Source organism: Eutrigla gurnardus (genome assembly GCF_963514095.1).
Source record: "Eutrigla gurnardus genome assembly, chromosome: 21".
Taxonomy (NCBI): Eukaryota; Metazoa; Chordata; class Actinopteri; order Perciformes; family Triglidae; genus Eutrigla; species Eutrigla gurnardus.
In genome coordinates this window covers 5,467,033-5,492,253 of record NC_139932.1, presented here as the reverse complement: position 1 = coordinate 5,492,253, position 25,221 = coordinate 5,467,033, and the positions used below count along the sequence as shown (strand labels likewise).

Genomic DNA, 25,221 nt, shown 5'->3' with positions numbered 1-25,221 from the left:
AACATGTCAGCAAAAAGTAGCAAAAATGAAATATTAATCTGTGACGGGCCACAAACTTATTTCTGGCATGAAATTGAGACAGACTTATCCACCAGCCAATCTCCACACTCTGACACATTGCATTCATGTTGCTTCCTGAAGGTCACTCTTTTTCCTGCTTTGGCACCAAACGCTGGCATCCAATATGAATTGGGCGCTGCACATTTGTCCCATGTAAAAGTCATTCCTGGGGATGCAACGCTTCTCCATTTCCGGCCATCTGCGAGATTTCCAGTGCGTGGCTGGCTGCCATTTTTGGACACAATGTTATGACTAAAGTACTGTGTGTGCCAGCTCTATTCGCGGCCTCTCTGTCTTTAAGCAGACATTGGCAGGTGTTAAGACTCAAATGTTCACATCCGTCCAATGGTATTTGGCAGCATCATAAATCTACAGTTTAAAGTTAAACATACCATCTCTGCTCTAAGAGCGTCTATAAATCAATACTCTGACATTTGTAACTTTGCCCCCACAAACCTTGTTAAAGGCTCTCACATGTAACATATATCTGTGTGTGAGTGTGTGTGTGTGTGTGTGTGTGTGTGTGTGTGTGTGTGTATAAACTGCAGTGTTTTGGTGCTCAGAGCAAGAGACCGTGAAGTGCTTGGGTTAACATTGGTCAATTGCAGCTCTTCTAAGTCTCATTCTTTTGAAACCTATTAGAGCAGAGAAGAGACAAAGCTCTGTCTAGCTGTCGGTTGTTAGCATGGAAGTATTCATTTAATGTATTTATCGACCCTTTTACAGTTCTAAACAATTATGACGTGTGTGAGTGTAGGCTTATAGCTTGACAAGGTATAGTAGGGCATTGACCACCAAAGATGGTAAATCCAACCTAAACAAATTAACTCTCCAGATCTTTGTGCTATTAGGCCCCCAATCACACCAAGACACGTTGCAACAAGCCCAGTCATGTCAAAGTACCCCTTGGCGACTGACGAAACAGGTCCGTGGAGTGGGGCTGCATGATGAACCGGACATCAAATGTGGATTCAGGCTAATGTGGAGCTCCTGATCTTGCGCTGCTGTTGGTTTCGTCTGCGTTTGTCATTGTCTGTTCCATTAGTCAAGTCATAATCCCGCCTCCTGCTCGATGTGATTGGCTGTATGGGCCCAGTGGGACATTGACGGATGGTGCGGCTCCGCGCCAGTAGCTGAGAAGTTGAGAACAAGTTCACTTTTATGCATCTCTATCGCAATGACTGAAAGTCACCGACACGGTCACTTGTAAAACTGGAAAGCCTGTTGTGCTGAAACATTCATGATCCTGTGTGAATTTTGTAGAACTTGAGTCTGTAGGAATATCGATTCAGTCAATGGTTGAAATAATTATAACATTTGAACACAGCATGAGGGTATGCTGAGAAAGCTGTATGTGCCTGTATGCTGGTAAATACTTAACAGCCACGAATAGACAGACAGCTCAGCTGGACTTTAGCACCCATATAAATTCCATATTTGCCCTGCAACAGAATACCTTACCTCCTGGACATTCCAACATGCTCTCAGGTTTGTTTCGTGTCTTTTGCCGGGACTTCTTATGAAATGAGTCAGTTGGTTACTGAAAGTGGAAATAACCTTGGGCACGCCTCATTCTGTCACACTCAGGTCGGCTCTCTGAGTCTCTCTCTCGTGCCAGACCAGCTGTATCAGGATTGAAAGTGAAACAAGATGTGATCCGCCTAATGTGATTCTCATGTATCAACAGACCTTTCTTGCCTTGTCCGATTCAAACTTACACAACCACTTCATTCTCCCAAAACATAGTCAGGCCTTATTTTTCCTACTTTTGGGCCATGTTGTATTTTTGGAGTATTTTTTTGGGATGTCGTTCTCTGTATCCATGGAGAAAATCAAACAGTGTTGATTAAGCTATGAGCCCAGGTTCAGGCACAGAGCCAACCGCTGATTAAGGCTATTACTTCATAATGAGGCACAGGTTTTTTCTAGGAAAACTCGGAGCTTGACATATACCAATAAAGAAATCTTTACAAGAGCTAATGGTGTGGGGGAACCGTCAAACAGATGAGAGGTGCTTCAGTTTGAGTGTGTGTATTTCTGTGTATTTCTGTGTGTGTGTGTGTGTGTGTGTGTGGGGGGGGGGGGGGGGGGGGGTATGATAAAGGCTGACATCCCCTGGGCTTCAGACCACTCTGTCTGGGCGTGCTCTTGCAGTGCCGGCTTCTTTAATGGTATTCCTAGGCACATCTACTCTCTGTTACATCCATCCATCCTTTCCATCCCTTCAGGTGTACTTTTCTTCATCCTCACTGCTCTGCTTCTTTTAAACACATGGACGTGCATTGCCTTGTTGGTTGTCCAGCTGTAATCAATCCAGGAGTCCTCGTGGTTTTGGATGAGAACGTTTGCCGTGTCCCTCCCTTCAGTCCAAGTATCTGTTCTGCGGCAGTGACGATAGCCGCCTCTCCATCCAAATAGAATGTTATTGCCTGAATCGAGAGTGAATTTTTGTTAACTTATTTCAATACTGTTGAAAAAAAACTAAGAGTTTAACATTTGCTTGAGGCAGGGAGGGTTTTTTTTGTCAATAAAGTTATGCAATAAATGTCATGGGAAGTACATTTGTCAAATAAACGACGTGACATTTCCAGCCAGGAGCTCTCTCTGAAATGACTGTCCACTGCTACTTCTCCAGAAATGTCACTCCCTTTGTGGGTTGTCTTAACTTTACTATGACAGGTTAAGCAATCTGGAAAGGATTTCAGTTCTGCCTCCTGGGTGGATTTAATGGCATGTATTTTTAAACTGACTCATTCGTACAGTTCTTAGGCCTTGTGATGTGAACTGTTTGCTTACATCCTGTTAATCACCTTCTCCATAACTAATAAATGCAATGAGCAACATTATGTTTGAAACCTTTAGACTGATTGTATTATTCAGGTCAATGAATTCCCCCTGGAATCCTTTTTGAGGGTTCTTACTAGAACTCAACACAATTGGTCATACCTAGAACCATATGTGAAAAGTTCTCACCAGAACCTCCTATCAGCGGTTCTACAGAAGACCTTGAATGGTGTAATACAGGGCTATTCAATTGTTGGCCCACGGGCCGGATCTGGCCCCCAAAGGAATATTTGAAAAGGAATGCTGGCCGTATGTTGGCTGATATGAGCTGCCGTCTCATCTCCGCGCAGGACAGTGGAGACTTGCTCTGCAAGTTGGCGGCTACGACGATCCTCACTGTGCGTTCCCGATACATTCTTCGTGTACTTTTCACGGCTAATGTTGTTCTGATGACTGTTCCATCTGGTTGAATCACCACAATGTCGCTTCCTACGACGAAAAACGGAACATTGATACAGAAAACACTGTATTTTGATAAGCTGTTGCATTCTTCAGACTCCAGAGTGGAACAGGACCGGGCCATTACTTATAATATTGCTGCTGTGTCTCCGTCCAAAATCCGCAACGCTCACGCTGCCTGCTCGCTCAGATCTGCTCACACTGTCCGCTCGCGCTCACATGTGCTGATGCAGGTTGAGTGTTTACTAGAAATATGTGCAGACGAGATATGTCAGTAAAGTTTCAGTCATGTTCTCTGTGTTGTTCTCTCTTGTGATGTGGTGCAGCACAACACACACCAATCATAGGGCAAGTTCCCTTGAAAAACCTTGTTTATTCAGAAAATGGTTCTTCAAAGGCAAATGATTCTCAACTTTCAGGAAGAACCCTTTCAGAACCCAAGAGTGATAAAGTACAGTGCGGGGGCAGAGCCAGACATTAAAGGCATCCGGGGCCCATGACAAATGATTCACAGTGAGATTTGGGGAGATTTATGGCAATATGTCTACTATCTGAGATAAACACTTTTTAGTACATTCTTACACTTGAGGCTTTTGTTATGACTTTTTGGCCAAAGTTTAGTGCATCAGTTTATTTATATAAATGCATATTTCCTGGTTTGAAAAGCATGACGTATGAAACATGTCTGCTGGCCCATTTCTCAAAGTTGAATCTCATTCACTTGACTGAAGCGATGTCAATGCCACGACAATACTGTGTCTTTTCTTTCATCCTGTGGCACTCCTTTATCAGAACACCTACAACACACTCTGCTTGTCATTTGTTTGGCACTTCCCCTCCTCTCAGCTGTGGTTATCTAACTATACGCCGTCTCCTACATGTGAAATTGAGCAAACCCACTAGAGACGCTCTCACAGGGTCTGGAGTGGGACTTGTCCACCAAGTGGGGCTAATTATGCAAATCCCTGCCTCACCCTCAATGGCTGGGGTCAGAGCTGTGATATTAATGATTAAGGTGAGATAGAGTGAAAGCAGAAAAAGAGGGATTGCGTGGGAGGCTAAAGGATTAGAGGAAGGAGTTCATTTTTCACATACACCCCATGTAGCACATTACAGTATGTGTGTGTGTGTGTTCGTTTTCCTCTCTGGGATGTGTTAAGCGGGGGGAAGAATCAAGCCCTTTATCTCACAGCAGTCATCACTTCCCGTTTCCACAGCGACACGCTGCTGCATAGCTGCAGCATCTGGGTTGTATCCGTAGCGACCCCAGAACCCTGATAGGCCCTAATCTAAAGTCACAGGCCTCAGCAGGGCAGACTCTGTTCTATTTCTATGTGCATGATCTTTTACGTCTTTCCTCCAGAGGTCCAAATACCTCCATAGAGATAAAAGAAAAAGAAAGATGGGCATATTTCAAAGTGAGGACATTTATTGAACTTTCAGGGGCTTGACTTGAAGATGAAGTTAAGAATTGAATTATATAAGGCTAATAATAAGGTTTCATGTTATCGCACAAGCAAATGTAATCTGTGATGATGGTATCCTTCTGGCACTGTCTTAGAAGTGAGAGAACAAGAACTTTTAGCTAATCTCGGGCTAAGAGTAATGGTCATTCCTAAAGGATATGCGGCCAAATGTGGGATTTTGTGTAGGAAGTTAGCTTGAAATATAAAACAAAAATACATTGCGAGTGTAATTCTTGTTCAACACCTTTGTGTTAATCAAATACTAAATATATACATTGCCACTTCATGCATTTGATTGGGACAAGTATAAACTAGGTTTCATTTTCTATGTCAAGATGTACAAACGCAACCAAGAGGTAGTCCATCTCGTGTTTGGTTTCTTTGAACTAAAGGTGCTAACTAGAACAATAAAGGGGTTTTCTGCTTGTCTTCATAATATAATCCACTTGTTTGTGGTAAAACATTTTTAAAGGTTACTCACCATAATCACCATCTGTGGTTCCACCCAAAACCACCTATGAGAGGTGGTAAAGGTTCCATCCAGCACTTTTGAAGATGCTGGAAAAAAACCTACCCAGGAGGTTCAGCCGAGAACCATGTTATGTTCCAAGGGTTTCAGCTATAACCCACGCTTTCAACAATCCTTGAAATTAATGGAACACCAAGTTTTACAAACCCTTGAAAAACCCTTTTCTTCAAAAAGGGGTTCTTCAGAAGAAACTTGTTGTGGGTAAAACCTCAACCCACCAGAAAGAACCCCTTTGGAACCCTGATTGTTTTACATCACTGCTTGCTACTCAACCAAGTTGGTCTTTCTTTATAGAAGCTACCAGCTAAAATGTGACATGTTACATTATTTCTACCACAATAAATCATTTGAGTGGCAGCTGAAGGCAATAAATAACCAAAGCCACAAGGCTAACTCAAGGATGTGGTTATGATTGTGCCGAAGCCTGCTTTTTCTTGTCATTCAGGGAATAAATGTAGCTGTTGGAAGTTGCTCTGTATTAGTAACACCTGTATGAATAGCAGCAGAGTAGTTAAACATGTGTTAGCAGATGTGGGTGATAGTTCCCTCCCTCAGATACTTGAGGGCGTCTACGTCTCATTTAAGTGTGTAATGTGTTTCCTGCACTGCTAAGTCATGCAGGGCTGGTGTGTGTCAGTATTGGATCTCTGAGTTAGCATCGTTAGCTTCAAGCTGGTGAAACCAGAGCTCTTCTGTGAAACCGCCTGAGCCCCCGAGAGTCCAGAAACATTGCCAAAACTAAAGCAGGCCAAGTCCCCCTCTCTACTTCCCCTCCTTCTACTTACTCTCTGTCTATCCTCTTTCCCCCATTCCCCTTTTCCCCTCTTCCCCATTCCCCAAGCATGAGCAATTCACAGTTAATTCAATTTTCTCCCGGCTGGGCTCACATGGGACAGCATTGGAATTCCGGTTTGTCATGATAAAATGATTACACGGCATTGTGTTTCTCCGGGCGCCTCCCAGCGCATTTATTAGAATCTGTCAGTGTCGATGTAGATCGGCCAGCCAAAGTGCACGTCTCTGACGCTCCTCCTCGCCACTCCGCTTCCCCTTCCCTCTCCGAAACTGGTTATTCCTTATGAAATACGTCGCTCCTGGCAGATGCATAATCTGATTACATCCGTTAGATTAAAAATATATTGAATTTTTCCCCCCCTGCTCTGCTCTCTCCTTCTCACATTTTAACCCCTCTTTATCCACCTCTTCTTCTTCCTCCTCTGACATTTTTTCCTGCCCTCCTTAAAGGACTAAATTCTTTTTCCAGTTACTTTATTGTCTTGAGTTTGACTGATGACAGTGCTGGCCAAAAAAAATGAGATATGGGACAGTTATATGATGATAGGGTGATTGATATGTTTTATTATTAATATTGAAAGAAAAACACACGTGGTGGTCTCAGTGTTATTTCAACGGCTTGTCCACACTTCCCGGGAGAGCATATGATCAGTTTAGTAGCATTTTATATGGTGTGAAAACAATATGTTTTGCCTTTGTGTTTAACGGTACTCAATCGGACAGTGCAGATCTACGGAAAACTCTTCTATCGTGTATTGGTTCCACCAAGAATCCTGTCCAGATGCTCTATCCAGAAACGTCTTAGGGTGCTAACAAGAACCCCCTTTTCTACCAAGAAACCTTTTATATTCCAAGAGTCCACTCGGGAATCCACTTGGGGTTCTACCGAGAACCCAACAAAAAAGGTTATACCTAGGACCATATGTGAAATGATGCACCCAGAACCCCCATGAAAGGTTCTACAGACAAATTTGTACTATAATGGTGCCACCCATGAACCTCTCTAGAGATTCTATCCAGAATGTTCTTTGGGTGCTAACAAGACCTCACTCAAGGGGTTTGACCGAGAACCCTTTTATATTCCAAGGGTTTGATCTAGATCCCACAGAGCGTTCCTGAAGAGGCTCCTGAAGGTTGTGGCCAAGTATTTGATAATAGATCTGCACTTTTAAAGCAATGTTATATCAATACACGTCTATCAGCCATATTGATGATCAGAAGGGATTTTCTTTCTGTAAACTGCAGTAAAGAAAATAGTTGCCTCATCTGCGCACAAAGTGAGAAAAAACAGGACTGAAACCGTTTCTTAGACCATCCATGTGGGAAGTCGGGGCTTCAACATGTTTTCTTTTTCTGCAGCCACCCTCATCTCCTCACATCAGCTGCCCCCCCTTCCTCATTTCCCTCCCCCTCCCCTCCCATCTGGATAATATTACAGCTTATTATTTTTCATATTTCCATCCCTCCCTCTGCCCGTACCGCCCTGTCAGTCAAGCTGTCATGTGTGATTTGGAGCTGTCACTCCGGCTCTGGGTTTTTCGGATGTGGGGGTCCGACGACTTGTTTACTGAGATGTGACTGGAAGTGTCAAGCTGAATAAGCCCACCACACCCCCCCTCCTCGTCCTCAACCCCCTGCTCCATGCCACCGGGAACCCCCACCCCCTGTGGGTGAGAGTTGGGTGGGCTTGTGCCAGGTGGGATGTGGCTAATGACCATCTCCGAGTGCCGCCTTGGGTTGTAGCCTATGCGTTGCCCTAGGTGCATGGTGTGTTAGTGAATGTGTGTATACCCATTCTCTCAGCCAACCAATTACTGTCCCGAGGAGCTAACAGCTGGCATCATCCTCCTCCTCTTCCTCCATTCTTCCTCCCGGTTGACAGAGGGGAGTCAGAGGGGAGCCTCAGCCTCAGGTCCTGCTCCCTTGGGGAGTCATTACACCACTGTGGGACTCTCACACTCACACATGCAACACACAACCTGTCTCCTCTGTCTCTTTCTATCTATCACAATGCCACTACAGCCTTCAATTAAGCCCTTCGCTTTCGGGATTTGATGCACATTCACGTGAACACACACACTCATACAACCCCAATGACCCCCTCTATATTTATCATCATCCGCTCCCCAGATGGGACTCGCTCCGTTGGGTTTTCTATATAATAGAGCCTTGCTGGTAGAATCAGAGTGACACTTTATCAATTTTTTGTTGTTGTTGATAAATTCATCGGATATATGAGCTTTTTGTGCCCAAGGTTTCCCCAGATGTTGCCTTGCAAACAGGCAGCAACCTCCGATTCTGAAAAGTGAAGCCAATGCTGAAGTGTCTTAAAATTGCGTTCTCTCTACGGGCCATAAGGGGGTGACTCCGAAGTCTGATTACATGGAAATCCTCACTTGATTAATTACCCCAGTAAATGATGGTCCTATTTAGAGTCAAATAGACCATAAAGCAGGGTATGCTTCAACCCGATCCACCCGTCGCTACTCCGCATTCCAAATATGGTCACTTCTGTTGACTGTTTGCTTAAAATCATAGTCCACAAACCAATGGGAGATGTCAAGATGACTATGCGGGTTGGTTTATGAGTGCCATCCCTCTGCAGCGCTCTGCTATCTACCTCCTCACCACTCTCTCTCTCTCTTTATCTGAGACTGTAATACAAACCAGATTGGCCTTATCTCGGTTCTCTCACCACACACACACACTCCATCCTGGTTCTCACTCTCCTGCTTGCTTCTGGATGTAAACACACACTGCTGGAAGTTACACACGCTATCATTCCCAATCTGTGAGTGGATGCGCCAGCTATTTCACTTAACCATGCAGGGTAAGAGTGTTGGCGGTTGGCAGCGAAGGGAAAAAAAAAGAATTTGGAAGAGGCGCGGAATATTTCACTTCAACCGTGAATGCTGTGTATAGATAAGGAGCTCCTCGCTACGAGTGTGTTTGTACATACGTGCTCGCACGTGTGTGTCAGCGGCGGAGAGATTTACCTCCGACACACTCGTTAATCACAGAATTCATTAGTCACCGAGTCTCTAATTGTTTACTTTCCCCTGCGGCGGTACTACACAAGGTTGCCGGCCCTCCCTGTTACAATTTTGGAAGAACATAATGGTAAATTAATTTTCCTGGTAGCGCCGATTTGATTAGTCATTTCTGAGTACACTCTATTAGCTGGGAAATTGTGCATTTGGAAGTCAGAATGGAGAGTCTAGGTTTGATCATGTTGCTTACCTGGAAAAGACAAAGTGGGAGAGACGGAGGGGGGGGAGGGGGGGTGGAAGAGACTTAGTCAGGAAGACGGATGGAGTCATAAGCCTGAGGGGCGAGTCGGAAGAGAAATGCTGGTCTGCTTTGCGTGAGTCTGTAATGTAGACTGAAGACCACTGGGAGTGGAAAATAAATTGATCTATTAATAAAACCATAATCTACTAATAAAAACAAATGGATTCACTAATTGGTAGGTACATCACAAGTGATGCAACTTAAACAAGACTGGTAATTAATACATATTGTATTTCATCCTAGTCTATCTACAGTGCTATCAGTAAAGTGACAACGTTTATCACAAGTTATTTGGACGGGCTAGTCAGCAGGCTTTTGGCTGTCCAACGCTACAGCTTAAACACAGAATACTGAAGATAAATATTATGGCCCAAAATGCACCAATCCAACTTCTGATTGTCAGACAGACACAAAGACAAACTTAACAGTTTTCATGTCACTGAATTTGTTTCAAGCCAATACAAGGGACTTTTATCTTGTGTTGATTTTGTCGGTCGCTGTGCACAAAATAGGTAGTGTAGAAACCCTCTCATTTTACTGCAGTAGTGTCTGACAGTCTGACCCATAGAGTCCTACTTCTGGTTCTCCAAATGCCTTCCTTTCCCTCCTGCGGGGCCAACAATAGAGCCTGGGCCTCCTCCTGGGACACAGCGGGGTGTCGGTGGATCAGCGAGGCAGAAATCCTCCTGCCCCAAGGAGGAGCATTCTCTCTGACTGTAGGTCAGGCAGCTGCGAAGCCGGATCTGGGTCTGTCCGCGGCGGACTAGTTGCTGTAAGAGGCCTGGCTGTAGTCTGAGCTGAAGGAGTTTTTGGTGAGGCTGCATGATTAAGTCTAATTTTGAATGAAGGACATAGAAACAGCCATTCTTCGTTTGCAATATAGTTCATACAGAGGGAGTTAAACGTTCCTTGTAGTAACCGTAAAAAGAAAAATGCCATGCTTTGATAGAACCTTGCATGTTAAACGGTGTGTGTGTTATATGATGCCTAGCGAAAATTTTACTACAGCACTGACTATTCCACCAGTTGAGCTAGTTTTAAAATAAACATAATTCCATCTTTGGATCTAAACATGTCTAAAAGGGAAATCACCCAGCGACAGCTTCTGCAGCTGAGGGCTCAACTGTGGCCCGATGACGTCCCGACGTGTCGGGTCCCTGTCCCGCCTGTTGGAAATGAGGCCTCTTATACGTTCTAGTTTTGTGCTCTAGAAAGCAGATTGTGAACTAGTTTCTGGAACCGGGTGACTAATTGGCTTTTTAGTGTCTGACTTGACCCGAGTAGAGAAACCTCGAGCTGTAAAAGGCCTTCTGCATGTCAATGTATGGACACGCTGTATATTCATGTGTACTCGCCGTGTTTTTTTTTGCGGCCTGAGCTGCATATGGATGAGCTAACACAGGGAAATCTGCGCTTCAAGGCGCACGTGCACTCTGACGCTCGCTAGCTTTCACAATACTGAAATACAGATGCAATACACCATATCACAAGTGAACTTACTGAAACTATGCATTATAGATCAACACTCTCTCTCTCTCTCTCTCTCTCTCACACACACACACACACACATGCATATTTTTCTTCTCCTCATTTCAATGAATCTCCACGCACGCTCACACGCTACATCACAAATGATGGGATTTAAACATCAACAGTATGAAATATTCATGTGTCAGTGCCAGCCGCTCGAGCAGAACTACCACCAAAGGGGATTTGCCTTCAGATCTGAGGATACTACTGCATTCATCCCTCTCCCTCCGACTCGCTCCCTCTCTCTCCCTGTTGTGTTGCAGCATTTTGAGTCGTTGTCACGGTGTTGTGTACCAGCGCGTTCCCCAGTATTGTTCTAGTTTTCTATGATATCGCCTTTCCATCCTCAAGTGTTGTTATGTCTGTGTCTTGGAGGTGGGGGTCCAGAGTGACAACCCCCCTTCTTAAGTCTTGACTCAATGGGAGAGGGAGGGAGAGAGAGAGAGAGAGAGAGAGAGAGAGAGAGAGAGAGAGAGAGAGAGAGAGAGAGAGAGAGCTTAGATTCCAGGACAGGCCAGTTGAAGTGGATTTCTGAGGTCTGGACTTTGAGTTGAGACACAGCCTGGTCTCCTAAAAGTTACTTTCCCACACAAGGGAACTGCTTTGTGAATTAATTTTATAGGGAAATGTATTTTGTTGTTGATTTCATTTTCTCTTGGTGTATCACATTACTTTCAAATGAGTCCGTGGACGTCGACATGGGAAAGAGGTCAGAGTGGTGGATGGGTCCAGAAACACAGGACTTTCACCAAGGAGACTTTTTGTTTCAGTGTTATAGTAATTTTAACCCAAAGCATGATGAGTTTTACTAAACCTAAGCAGGTATCTTCATTACATGACCCTAACTATGTAGTTTTGTACCGTTTTTTGTTTAGCTCTTTTTCCTTAACCAGGTTTAAACTGTTGTAACTATTTTAAACTGTGATGGTTCAATCTGAAAAAAGAAATGTTCCTCTGGAAATGTAGTTTAGAGTGCAGTACAGATGTACACATTATTGTGTAGGAGACATGATTGTAAGGTAAAAAGATGTTAAATTGAGATCTATTGCGTCTCCATGGCTCTGAATATGGCGACGGCTGAGCCAGCAGCTAGCAGCTGATGGTGCCAACAACAATTGTAACAGTGCAGACAAGGCCAACAGTGATACCTGAGTAGGAACTGAAGGGGGGGTAAAGTAATGCAGAGTGGCGGCCGTGAGCTAGCTGCTGGCCGCCTACGTTAAACAAAACACAGAGAAGCTCAGATCACAACACACACAGAGGAAGAGTGACTGGGCGAAATTACTCCACTCTATCTTGAAATAGCAAATAATTGTTTGTATAAAGAACCTTCAATGTACTTTATTTAAAGTGTTCTCAGGTTTCTGTATATTGTCGAAGGGCCTATGAGCTGTTTCAGCTTAACATCATAATGGAACTCCATTTCTATTTCAGTTTACTTCATTTCATCAGGATAATTTCCCAGGGAGCCCTTGCTACATATATTAAAAACAAACACTAGCATTCACGAGAGCTACCAGTACGTGAAAAGCTGCATTTTGGGAGAAGTACCCAACGCAAGCAGCGGTTTGGGGCATTGTTAGTCTTTGAGGTGCCAGTAAAGGTGCATTCAAATCAATTTTGTGAACATTTGGGATGATTTTTACCAGTTTGCTTCCTGTTAAAATTAGGAGCCTAGTGATGTGTGTCTCTCTGTGTGTGTGTGTATAGCTGTGTTTACATATGTGAAATCCAGCCAGCTTCATGGGGTTAAAATCTTAATATAGGGTCAAGAGACAATGAATATTGACATTTTAAACAATGGGCGCAGCACACAGTTAGGTAAAAGTAAAAAGTTTGAAGAGATGCAAACAGGAACTTTGAGAGTCAAAAAAGGCGAGGTGTGAGGAAGAAAAGTTTGCGAGTCTTAGATTCCTCAGTGAAACCGAGTGTGATGGAGTATAGAGAGATACAAAGAGTGCCAATGGGGGACTGGAGAGTCAGATGTGGGCCCAGTGGTCATCATTCCTCCCGAGATCCATCCCTTTTTCCATTTAAAAGATGTGATTACACCGCAACAATGCGCACGCACACATTCACGCGCACACTGCCGGCAGTGTTGATCCAATTTAGGAGGTTAGAAGGGAGGGATAAGGAGACGGAGGGAGCAAGGAGGGGAGCGGGGAGGTGAAAGGCAGCCATGTAAGAGAAGCGATGAAGGAGAGGAGGAGAGAGCGTTCTCTCTCTCTCTCTCTCTCTCGTTTGTCATTCTGTCGGCGCCGTATGCAGATGAGGAGCTAATATGATATCTCTGCTGAGCTGATGGATGTTTAAAATGATATGGCAACCCTGAGCAGCCTCGCTGCATGCTGCCTGCTAGGGATGGTGAGTGTGTGTGTGTGTGTGTGTGTGTGTCATTCAGTGAAAACTATATCCAAATCATTGTAGCAAAGAACCCTCAAACTTTCTACGACTGTTAGTTGCTCGTGTGTCTCCCCTCATTGGACTTCCTAGACTCTTAAGGGATGTTGCCGTGTTGGAAGTTATGCCCAAAGCTCAGACCCACGTTATAATAACCTGGAATGATTATACCTTATTATTCTACTGATGCCTTTTATTATGGATTGACCAATATTCATAATTTGGTTCATAATATGTCAGAAAATAACTTCTTTTCAATTCCAGAAAAGACAAAAGCAGAGAATGATCACATTGGAGAAACAAATATTTGGGTTTACGACATTTTGGGAGATTTGTTTTCATGTTGTATTAAGATGGCTACCAGTCCAGTCTATATGGTAGGCAAATTTGTTTTTCCTAGGAAACTCATGACCCGCCCTAATCTTCCTCTGATTGGCTTAATGTTTGTAAATCTCACTCCTCTTGCCTAAACCTAACCAACAAAGCTAACCAGTAGTAGCCAATCAGAGGCAGATGTGAATATAGCAACAGCCAGCTGCATGTTAGCTTAACCTAACTTAGCTTAGCACTAAGACTGGAAACAAGGGCCAACAGCTAGCTAAGTGACAAAATCTGCCTTCCAGCACCTCTAAAGCTCACTAAGTCATATATTTTACATGCAGTTGAAGTCAAACTGAGTGTTACACATGGCACGGGTTCCTGGGATCCTTTTACCGCCGTGAGGTTGCCATGCAACCAGCAGACATTCCAGGAAGTTGCCTTGTAAACCTAGAAATGTACCATCATTAATGTGTTCTACAAGCGAAACACACATCGGTACCTTGTGGGGTTGAAAACTCAAATGAAATGTATACCATTCATCATGTTAAAGGTCAATGGTCGATAAGTGTTTGGAGAATATTTGGAGAGAAAATATTGTTTTAAATCAAACCCAGCAAGTGGCCCTTGAGTTTGCATATCTATCAGTGAGCATTTTCTGCGTTGTCGTGGTTATGAGACGTGGGGGGTGGCAGGACGGATGGGATTCTTCAGACTCCATTAGTTCTAACAAAGCCAATTGTCCATTTGGGCTCTTACACAGTCTAATTGATATTGATTTACTGATTTGCTCAAGGGTGATTTAAAAGCATGTTTAGTGTACTCGTCAATGCTGCTTTTCCTCTGCTCTCTCTCTCTATCTCTGTGTCTCTGAAAGCATCGGCACTCCATCCGTCTGGCACCAACAACAAAACCAAGAATTAAACTAACTTGTCATGAGGATGATTTTACTTCCTGGTGAAGTGTGTTTCCCTCCTCAAGATGACTTTTCAATTCAAATCACACTTAACAACCATGCGTTTTTTTAACTCGCCCTCTCCTCCCACTCCTTCCATTTCATCACCGTCACATTATTTTATGACATAATGAGAAGAGAGATAATTCTCTTTTCTACCTAATTCCCCTCCAAGGGCTTCTCATAGAAATTAATTAGTGTGGTTTATCTTTTGTTGTTGTTGTTGTTGTTGTGGATTCCTCAACAACATGCCAGGACTGATAGATTGCCGCCATCCCCATCACTGGATAATGATAGTTATCATAAATGGTTAGCGGTTGGCTAAGTGAAGCATTGAGATCAATGGCAGTGGTGTTAGTGTTAGAATGAAGGAGGCCTTTTATCATGTTGATGGATGGCAGGCCTGTCTTTAATGTGACATGTTATGATCATATCAATTTGTCCTCGGTTCTCATCAACATCACTCCGTTGCCTCTCCGTCTCTCACAGTCCATCACCCCGCTCTGTAAATTCAGTCCTGAAATGGCAGCGTGCCACGGCGATCCATAAACCAACCATTTCTCTCCCCTCCACTACTTCACTTCCACCTTTTTTCTTTCTGGCTTTTGCTCTCTGCCTCTCTTTAATCCGACCATGATTACCACTCTATTTTGATACCTCTCCCTCTATTTACTGTCCTTTTTATTTACCTCCTCCCCGAACTACTTGACAGGCACACACCAGACAGCCTTAACGAAAGAGTGAGGGAATCAGACCGGGATTAAAATGTAATATCAGGCTATTAAAGAGATTAGTGGTTGAGATTCCGCCGTCTGAGCCACCTCCCGATCTGATGAACTGGCATTCATGATATTGATTTATCCCCCAGTGTCCTTTTATCGGCCCACATTCACACGGACAGCCACAGATCCGATATGGTGGCCTTTTTATGAGGAAAGTTGTCACCGGGGGATTCAGTGCTAGGTTACCGACAACCGGCTGCCAGGAACGATTGTTTAGGGAAGTGAAGTTTCTTCTTTCTTCAAATCCGCAGAATTTGAAAGAGCGGCAAACAAGAGGGACACAGCTGATTTCCATTTCTCAAGTGGACAAAAAGAGAGGATCTGGTATTGAACCTGCTAATGAAAGCTTCAGAAAGAACAATGCCACAAAGAAAAGAGACTTAATCATTTCCAAGTATGTTGATCCATCATCTCGGCTTGATTATGTTGCGCATCCGACGAGGGGAAGGAGGTAGCTAGGTGGGATTGAGGGTCCGTGTCAGTCTCATCTGTTCTTCCATTCATATGGTGTCGGCATCCATTGGTTTTCGCCTGATCTTGAGTTCCTTAACCATCCATCCACCTCCAAGCCTCCCTTCACCGATGCATCCACTCAACCTGACCTGTCAGTTGGATGCTCAATGAAAATAAACGTCATCGCAATGCAATTTGAATGTCATGACATAGACATCATGTTGAGTCCCTCGTCTCCAGCCACCCTCCCCTTCATTTCCATTTTCCATCCATTGACCCAACCTGTTCCTGCGTTTAACTCACCCTTTAGCGTCCCGCCAACAACCTTCATCCTCCTTCTCTGTTGGCTTTGCACGGTGTTATCATCCGGCCGGCCGGTAATGCCCTTGCTCTCGGCTCCACACGCACTTGGATCCTATCCGTCGGCCCAATCAAAACTTTAATGCATCTCAATTTAGCCACTGTTGTAACACTCCATCCTCCCTATCCCTCCCTGTCTCTCTCTCTCTCTCTCTCTCTCTCTCTCACACACACACACACACACACACACACAGTTTATTGTGTTGAGAGCGTTGACCGGTCGGGGGAGGGCGGCATCAGTAATGCGTGACGCGTGCCTCCATAACGCCGGCCTCATTTGCATGTGTGAGGAGGTTTGGGCTAATGGAGCTGATCTGTTGCGCTGTTATTAAATGTGGGGGGGGGGAGCGAGCGAGGGGGGAAGACAGTGGAGGTTCATTATTAAAGAGGAGGGGGAGGGAGTGACAAAAAGAGGGGAGGGTCTTCTCTCCTCTCTCAGAAGGCATGATGGATGCTTCAGGAATCACTCCTTCACTGAGTTTAACTTGGTGTGCAATTTGCACGGGTCACACAGCAACACACACACACACACACACTCTCTCTCACAAATGTACACACACACGCGAGCGGCCTGCATACCCTTTGAATATCACAAGGTAAATGAGGCCGAACACACTGCAACCACTTCTCGCTTTTGTTCACCCTGCGCCGCTCAGGTCGTTGCTCTCACTGCATTTAAACGTCCTCAATATGTCACCCAAGCATGCATGAACGCATGCATCCCCGCTAACACACACACACACGTGCAATAAATGAAGCACTTGTTTGAGACCCTTTTTATAGCTGTACACGTGCACACTTTTACTGCTGCGTATTACAGTGTAATGGCTATTTCCCAGCAATCCCTGCATCAAACTGTAGAGCAGTTCCATTTGAATTGCCGATTGAATTGCCCATGAAATGATGTGTTGTTATTGTTGCATTGATTTCGTATCGTTTTCACACTGACATCAATAACCCTGGTGTTTATGCGTTGTGATGAAATGCCAATGCCGCGTTAGCGTTTGTTAACCGATGGGAGCGTGGCCGTGGAACATTTGTTGTTTCCACGTTGGCGGCGAATGGAGGCTGAATTCATACGGTTGCTTGTAATAGTGACATGTTTTTTTTCTCATTATTCAGCCCATCATTGCGTCAATGCTCATTTCCAGTCACACACAATAATCACAAACCATATTCTTTTACAATCAAAAATATGAAAATATCAAATATATCTATTAGAACTATGGCAAAATTAAGTAAAGCAGAAAGCAAAAATCTTGAAAATAAAAGGGATATCTGATTAATTTTAATAAGATTGACAAAGTAAAAAAACACAGACTAAAAAATGTAAATGAAAGAACTAAATAAGATAAATTAGATTCTAATAATAGAAACTGATCACATAACCCTCTCCCGTGGCAGGATTTTAAAGGTTTTATGACCTCCAGGTAGGTTTTGGGTTGAAGATCACAGATCATGTACACAAACACACACGAGCTGCAGCTTATTTGAACCGTTGAGTCACTCAGAGTTGTGTCTTTCACCACACACCAGCATACCCCATGAATGCAGCATCAGTCGGAGGATGATTAATGAAATGGCAGCTCGCTGGTGTCTCTCAGGTCTCCATTTCATCCAATCCTCATCCCCCTTCAGCGCTTTGGCACGGCCATTTACGAGCCTCGTCCTCCAATGGGAGAGTTTAGATCCATCTGGAGGCGGGCCAGCAGCGCACATCTGACATCTTAAGACCTGGCACAGTTTGGCTGTCAAACACACACACACACACACACACACACACACCTGCGATGGAGATAATGTTAAGATGAAGAAAAAAGTGGGAGGGTGTGAAAGTCAAGTGTGTGAATGTATTTAGCAGTTTTGCAGGGTGTGTGTGTGTTTGGATGTGTTGATTGGTCGGGGATTGTGGGTGCAGTGTACGGAGCCAGTTGTTTCATATGTGAGAAGTGGGATGGCAGGTGAGAAGGAGAGAAATGTTTGAAACCGAAAGTGTTAGTATGACACACAAATGGGATGCAGAGAGGAGGAGACGCTGTCTGGGCTTTTAGATTAATCAAATATTAAGTTTGTCTCAGTGTGATTACAAAATGAGTAGTTTGCTCTGGTATATAGACAAACCAAGCCATTTGGGGATGTTTTGGCTGAAAGCCGAACCCCAATGTCCTTTTAAACCCCAAATTTGACTTAAGCAAGACTAAGGTAACGTTGGCCCCGCATGGGATGATTTGTGTTTATTATCGTGTTCAGGAGATAATAGCAAGGTTGCATCCACCATGGCTAAAACTGGTAAAAAGTAAACTAAAAGCCTTTGTGTCTGGGTACCAGAAGCACTCAGTGAATTTCACCAAACTCTCTTAACAACCGCAGCATGAACCCAAAATAAACAGATTCTGCCGTGATTTCATTTTAATAAACAGATCAGAAGGATGCAGAAATAACATTGTGATGCCAATTTGTAAAAAGTCTGACAGTCAGGTGTGTCTGCGAGACGACGAGCAATTTGAAAATGTTGTTTTCTGAAAGGAGTTTGGCTCCATGCTAGCGGCTACTAATGCCAAAAAGAAGAAGAATAGCATATCAGCGTCGGTCAAAGTTGGTTTCCTGCAGCTCAGCAGGGAGATTCTGTGACACGGCTGACAGGATGCTTGTAAACACAGGTTTTGCAGTAACCAGGTTACCGTTGTGCATGTGAACACGCTCTGATTTCCTTCTGTAACCTGGTTTCTCCCAGTAACCTGGTTTCTTGTGTCGATAATAATGGGTTAACACCGATCGCATAGGGGTTTAACACGGTGTCTGGTGTTTTACACCATAATAGAAGCGTCTGTCACTTCCAATATTCCAATATTGTGTGTTAAAACAAAAAAAAGAGACAGAGGGAGAAATCATTTGAAAAGCTCCAGCGTGGGAAGGCTCGTGTCACCGCCGGTGTTTAGAAGTGTCCTGACAGCTGGCTCGTAGTGTCTCCCTCCATGTCGCACTAATGCAGAGTGTGCGTGGAAACGTGTGTCCAAATATGTCGGTGGTACCCACCGGGTCCCGCCACCTGTTCCGCCTTTGCGGAGGCTCTGGCACAGTCGCCCGAGGAGTCCCACACGTTTCAGCTCCGTTTTACGTCTCCGCTAGGCCCCCGCGGCGGCGCAAAGGCCTGCATGAGTTCGTGATCGGGTTCACACGCGGCGCCAGAAAGCTGTCCGTCGTGAAGCATAAGTCTGGCTGCTTTCCACCTGGACGCCGTTTCGCCATCTGCTTCCATCCCAGTGATCAATTCTGACCCACATGTTGACGGCTGGACTCATGCAGAGCAACAAGGGGCAATTGATGCTGTTGAAATCCGACCTATAATCTTCAGTGGCTCTGTGCAGACATCTTTATTGTTTTAAGTAGCTCTGTAAGTGAAGCGGCTAATAAGATTGCGGTCGGAGGGAGATGTAGAAAGGCTAAGATACTGTCCGGGCTTAAAGTGCTCTCTTTTGCAGTAATAAAGTCAGTGCAGTCATTTAGAATTTGGAAAGGGCTTTTCCAGACATCTCCACACAAACAGACGTCCTGTAAAAAGCATGTTTTTCTAAAATGTCAACGTGTTATGAACCGAGACAAACAGCCTTGTTTTAAAACCTGGTGCCAGTGCATTTTTGAGGTAATCCAATTGGATTTTAAAGGGTATTTGGTCTCCTTTTTTCTTTGACGTAATCCAATATTTTTTCTTTGTTGGCCTGTGACGGAGGGGAATGGTCTCAACCGTTAAAGAAGCATTTAATCCGTCACCAGTCGTACTTTATAGGAAAGAAACGGAGGAAGAATGGGACAGTTAGCGTTAGCAGCAATAGCTAGAAAAATAGAAAATTCCCACAGTCACAGAGGCCACGCTGTTTGACAAGTCACCTCTGGGAACAGCGGTGCAAAAACAAACCACACTGATTGGTGCTTATAGTGACACATGGGGAGATTGATTTTTAAAAACAAATCTTGAATATTGAAGTCAAGTTGGGGTCCATATGCAATTCTGTATGGTAAGCTTATTGTGTCTTCCTCTGAAACAGTGCAGTTAGACAGTGTTAATGGTCAGAAACAAATGTAGAGACATAACTAGCAAGTATTCCACTTTTTAAATACCCAAGTGGACAAATTTAAAACCCGTCTTGCATGTTGGATCCTCCAGTTTCATTGTCCTCGACTGGATCCAAAGTCAATAAGCGGTTGTTTAACTGTGTCTTTAGTGTCAGCATGCTCATAAAGTTACTCATATTGTGTTTTATTAGGTCTTTATGACTGTTACATTTAAGCTGCAGCGAGTTAATAAGTAATACGATTCGTGTGAACATTTCACTTGCATATATGTATGTAGATTCAGAAATGTGAGTGTGTGTTTGATGTTCCATTTACCCTGTTTCATAATTCATGGCATGGGAAGAATGGACTGAAGCAGGCGTTTGTGTGCGTGTGTGCTTGTCTGTGTGTGTGTGTGTGTGTGTGTGTGTGTGTGTGTGTGTGTGTGGCAGGATAACAGGACGAGTGTTCTGTGGTCGGAGATGAAACAGACAAGAGTGTGTCTTTGAAATGCAAAGAGTGGCGATAGCGGTGATTGGCCACTGAGCTGAGGAGGAGCAAGGAGTTTTTTCTCAGAATTGCATCATAACTCACACACACACACACACACACACACACACACACACACACACATACAGACACACTCACATGTTATTAATGGCAGCATTGTTCATTTTGTATTTATCTCTGGGACATAAAACCTGGGTTAATTCAGCAGCTCTAAACTCTGGAGGATTGTGTGTTTGGGTTCCATTGAATGTAATGCTGCCACACACACACACACGCAGAGACATGGTGTCTAGTAGTAAGGCCTGGGGACCAATTTATTTACATGCAGTAGAAGAAGAACAGAGGATTGGAGAGAGGGATAAAACAAAAAGGTAGGAAGGGAGAGAGAGAAAAACCAGTCGGGAATTATAGAGAAACCCAGTGGAACGAAGAAGTTTCTCTGTTCCAAAGGACAAACTCGACCAATTTACTATTTAGATGGTTCTGTGTTTGTGTGTGTGCGTGTGTGTGTGTTTTGCCAGTATCTTGTGATTTTCATCATATTTCCAGAAACCTTCATCCACTTCCACTGTTGAAAAGTAGCTCAGCTAAATGTAAAACTGAACAGCTCTTCTGCTGTGGAAGCGATCAACGGGGCATCCTCTACAGATGATTACCAAAAACCCATGTGAAAAGAAATAGTTTCTGAAGACTGTTGTCTATCAACCCTGACTTTAAGCCAACAAAATGACGCTCCCATACAACTGACCTGCACTGGTAATTACTTTTTTCTAGTCCCAGTTTGAAACATGTGGTTAACGTACAATACAATGGTGGTTAACAAACGATACAAAACCAGGAAGTTAGGTTTAGTAAAACACCTCATGGTTTGGTTTTAAATTACTATGAAATTTAAACAAAACATACAAAAGACAGTTGTAAAATGTGTGCACACTGTACAGTGCAGGTGAACACAATTATGTTTTTTTAAATGTGGCTTTGTTGTATTGTGTTTAGGCTGTATTTGGATAATGTGAAAAAAAACAAATAATGTATACAAACCAAACACTCAGTTGCTACCGTTTGGGAGACTGTGATTTTTTTTGTTGAGGTCATAGTCTTACCGATGACTACACTGACAGCAGAGCGTCATCGGCATAAAGTGACAGAATACTGGTACGTTCACACCAAAGGGAACTTTTCGGTGCAATTACATTCGGAGTCAAAGACTTGAAAAGATGCAAATTCGCACCCGGCAACACAAATAATTCAGATTGAAATTCTCCTGTGGTCATTGATGTGTCATTCAACGTTGTCCAATCATGAACGTGGGGCATTCAGAGCTCTATAATAGCACCTCAGATATCTACAGAGACAAAAATGGTACGATATCCACATGGAGGCGAGCACTTCCTCCTCTCCAGCGTGTGATACACAAGTGTGGGCCATCAGATACGTGCCTTCCTTTTAATCCTTGTTTTTATTTTTCCTGTTTTAGTTAATCGTTTTCTTCTTGTCTTGCAGGCAGGACGCCAGCGACCTCTCTGGGCCAATACAAAGGTACTGTTCTACATCATTTATTCTTTTCTTTCTTTCCCCCTTGCTTTCCCTCATTCTTTCTCCTCCCTTTGGCCTCGTCCTCAGTGAGGCGTGCAGCGTTCCTCCAGGCTTCTGGCCAGACACCGACTACATCAACAGGCATGTTCACTTCAACACTGGAGTGGTGTTGGCCATGTTGTCTGGGGGCGGGGGGCAGGGGCAAAGTACAAGGCCAGGAGGAAGATGAGACTAGGTGGTGGGTAGAGAGGGAGAGAGAAATGAAGGGAGGGAGAAAGGGAAATTGGAAATGGTGAGATGTGACGCGGCTCAGATCCACGGCCGAGGAGGGTCATTAAACTAAACCCTTTGGCGACAGAGCGACAGATCAAGCAATGAGAGGGGAGAAGAAGGTTTAAATAAGGGCCCATCTTAAAATAGCAATACCTATTTCTCATCTGAGGCAGAGTTAACAGGAAAAGGATGAATATCCTGCCCTGAAAACCATCAAAGCACCCCCACTTCTTCCAACATTGAGAGAGATGGCATGGGGGAGGGGGGAAGGGTAGGACGTTTTCACCTGCTCAATCCATTAACGTCATATGAACACTCGTAAAAAATGATAGTCACCTATAATGCTTAATGATCTGGATTCTAATCACAGATCATTCTCATTGTTAACACTCGTTAAATAGTTCAGTTAGTATGAACCGCAAGATCCAAATAATAGACCATCTCATAAACATTAATAGGATCCATAACGTATCAGCAGCCGTGGTTGTAACTGTGGTCATTAACCATGATCATTTGTTTGTTTTGGTTTTTGGTTATGGGATGAACCGACACTTATATTTTTTAATCGATTATAGAATAAATATTAATAGATTATTTATGTGCATGCATTTCTTCTCAGAAGTTGTTGGGATTTATTCTGTTTTGGGTATTTGTTTTAGAATAGATATGTATTTGCTTGTCATTTTAAAAATGATCCAACTGAAAACCAAATCCAACTCTCTTCTAATAAAAGTAGCTAACAGCGCTAGCTTCAAAAGCTGCTAAATCTAACAAGAAAGTCTGTCGCCAAGTCTGTAAAACTGACAGCCCACTAAATTGTCAAAGTGATCGACACAAAGACCATGGCTGTTGTAGTTTCATTCAAATTAATTGATTGGACGGATGGATGATCAGCTCATTACAGTCAGACAGATACAGAAACTATTTGTGAGATCATTTTGTTTATTGATTGCTGTAAAAAAGAGACTTTCAATAAATGTACCAAAAAATATTGTTAAAAATTGGACAGTCGGCTGCATTTCACACGCCATATTATCAGGAAGTCAAACGTAGCACACAAAGAATACAGAAACCAAATAAATGTTGGAGGAAACTGTGATTTGGGTCTCAATGCAATACATTGGCAAACAAAAAGAAAGGTGACAGATTAATCACGGTGATAGATTCACTATGTCGAGCCTGTTTAAATCTGTAAGAAGGATTTCCATTCTGCAATGAAATCAACTGAATCTAATGGTAAGAAATCCATTTAAAACCGTTTGGTATATTTGGGGAATACTCAGCCGTAATGTAAAGAATATGAGATTTTAATGAGCTGAATGAGGCCTGACCACGGATGTAGTCTTTTAAGTAACTCACTAGCTCTACAGATCCAGCCTTTACTTTGGATTCATCAATGTAACCCTCTCTTGATGCTTTTGGTCATGCGTGATGATCGTTGTCTCTTAACAGGATTGAATGATATTCATTTTTAATTTCAAAACAAAAGCACCTCAGGCAAAAAAAAAAGTTTTTCATTCACTGGTCAATGTAGTGATTTTGGGCTATTTAGCGTCCTTAACATCTTATTTCAGAATAGTGGAAAGAAAACACATTTAGCTGTTTATTTTACTACTTGGTCTAATTGCGTCTGTGGATTTCTGCTCAATGTATCATTATATAATGCTGCATTTGCATATTTAAACACAACATTTCATAAGGCTTGTAATATAAAATATAATAATGATGTCTAGTGTTTTATGGTTCTATTAGTTCTGTTCGCATCCTGTTCTTCAAAATGTTTGTTACATTTCATATCTTTAAAGGCCGTTTTCTCTCAATGAGTTTTTCTCAGACTCCGATCCAGACTCTCCACTTCAGTAGCACTCACATTCACAAAACTTTACAGTTTCATTTTTATTTATATTCTCAAGGTTTTCACAGAGGGGTTCACTCATATATCATTCATAGCCTCATGTATACAACATTTTATCACTAAAAACATGACATTTCTGAGTTATGGAGTGATAAAAAGCCACATCCAAAATTCCCTCTGTAAAAACCTTTGACTCTAATGTGTCAACAAAATTAAAAAAAAAGGATTTTGAACCCGGCTTCATCCAATGTTGAAATGTCTGTTCTGGAAACAATGAAGATGAACACATATTTAATACGATAACGGCTCATTTTCATGTTAAATGATAAGCCAACATAAAATAATTGTTTTAATGATAGTAATCACCTGGGGAGGCTTCCCGCTGTCTTATTTGTTTTTTCCACCCCCCTTCACCTGCACGTCCCGATATAGAATCACACTGAACCTGACGTGTTCACAGGCAGCAGGTGAAACGGTGGAGATCAAAAGCCGGATCCGACACAGAGCGAGACGCCGGCGGAGGAGAGGCGAGGAGAAAAGAGGGAGACGACGGCTGTGGCTGTGAATAATTAGGCAGAATAGTTTGCTTTTGTTTTCCCCTCTGATTGGAGAAAACAGGCGAGGCCGCGCACGAGCTCACGAACACACACGAACCATGTGTGCTACACGCTAATCCGCCACACAGCTGCGTCATTCCAGAGTGTGTGTGTGTGTGTGTGTTTACTTCCTCTCTGCCTTCATCACTATCACCACCGCCGCCGCCGCCGCCGCCGCCAACCCCCCCACAATCCCCTGCAAACACACACACACAC

The 25,221-nt window shown here is 43.4% G+C and overlaps 1 protein-coding gene across 3 annotated transcripts in view; it reads left to right on the top strand.

Annotated features, from left to right (window-relative positions):
* celf2 (cugbp, Elav-like family member 2) overlaps positions 1-25,221 on the top strand; it is a 203,720-nt gene that overhangs the window by 19,697 nt on the left and 158,802 nt on the right. For all 3 annotated transcript variants that reach the window (XM_084039204.1, XM_084039205.1, XM_084039203.1), the window contains exon 2: positions 22,249-22,284. In XM_084039204.1, coding sequence (XP_083895330.1) covers positions 22,249-22,284 — 36 coding nt within the window. The remainder of the gene's footprint in view (positions 1-22,248; positions 22,285-25,221) is intronic.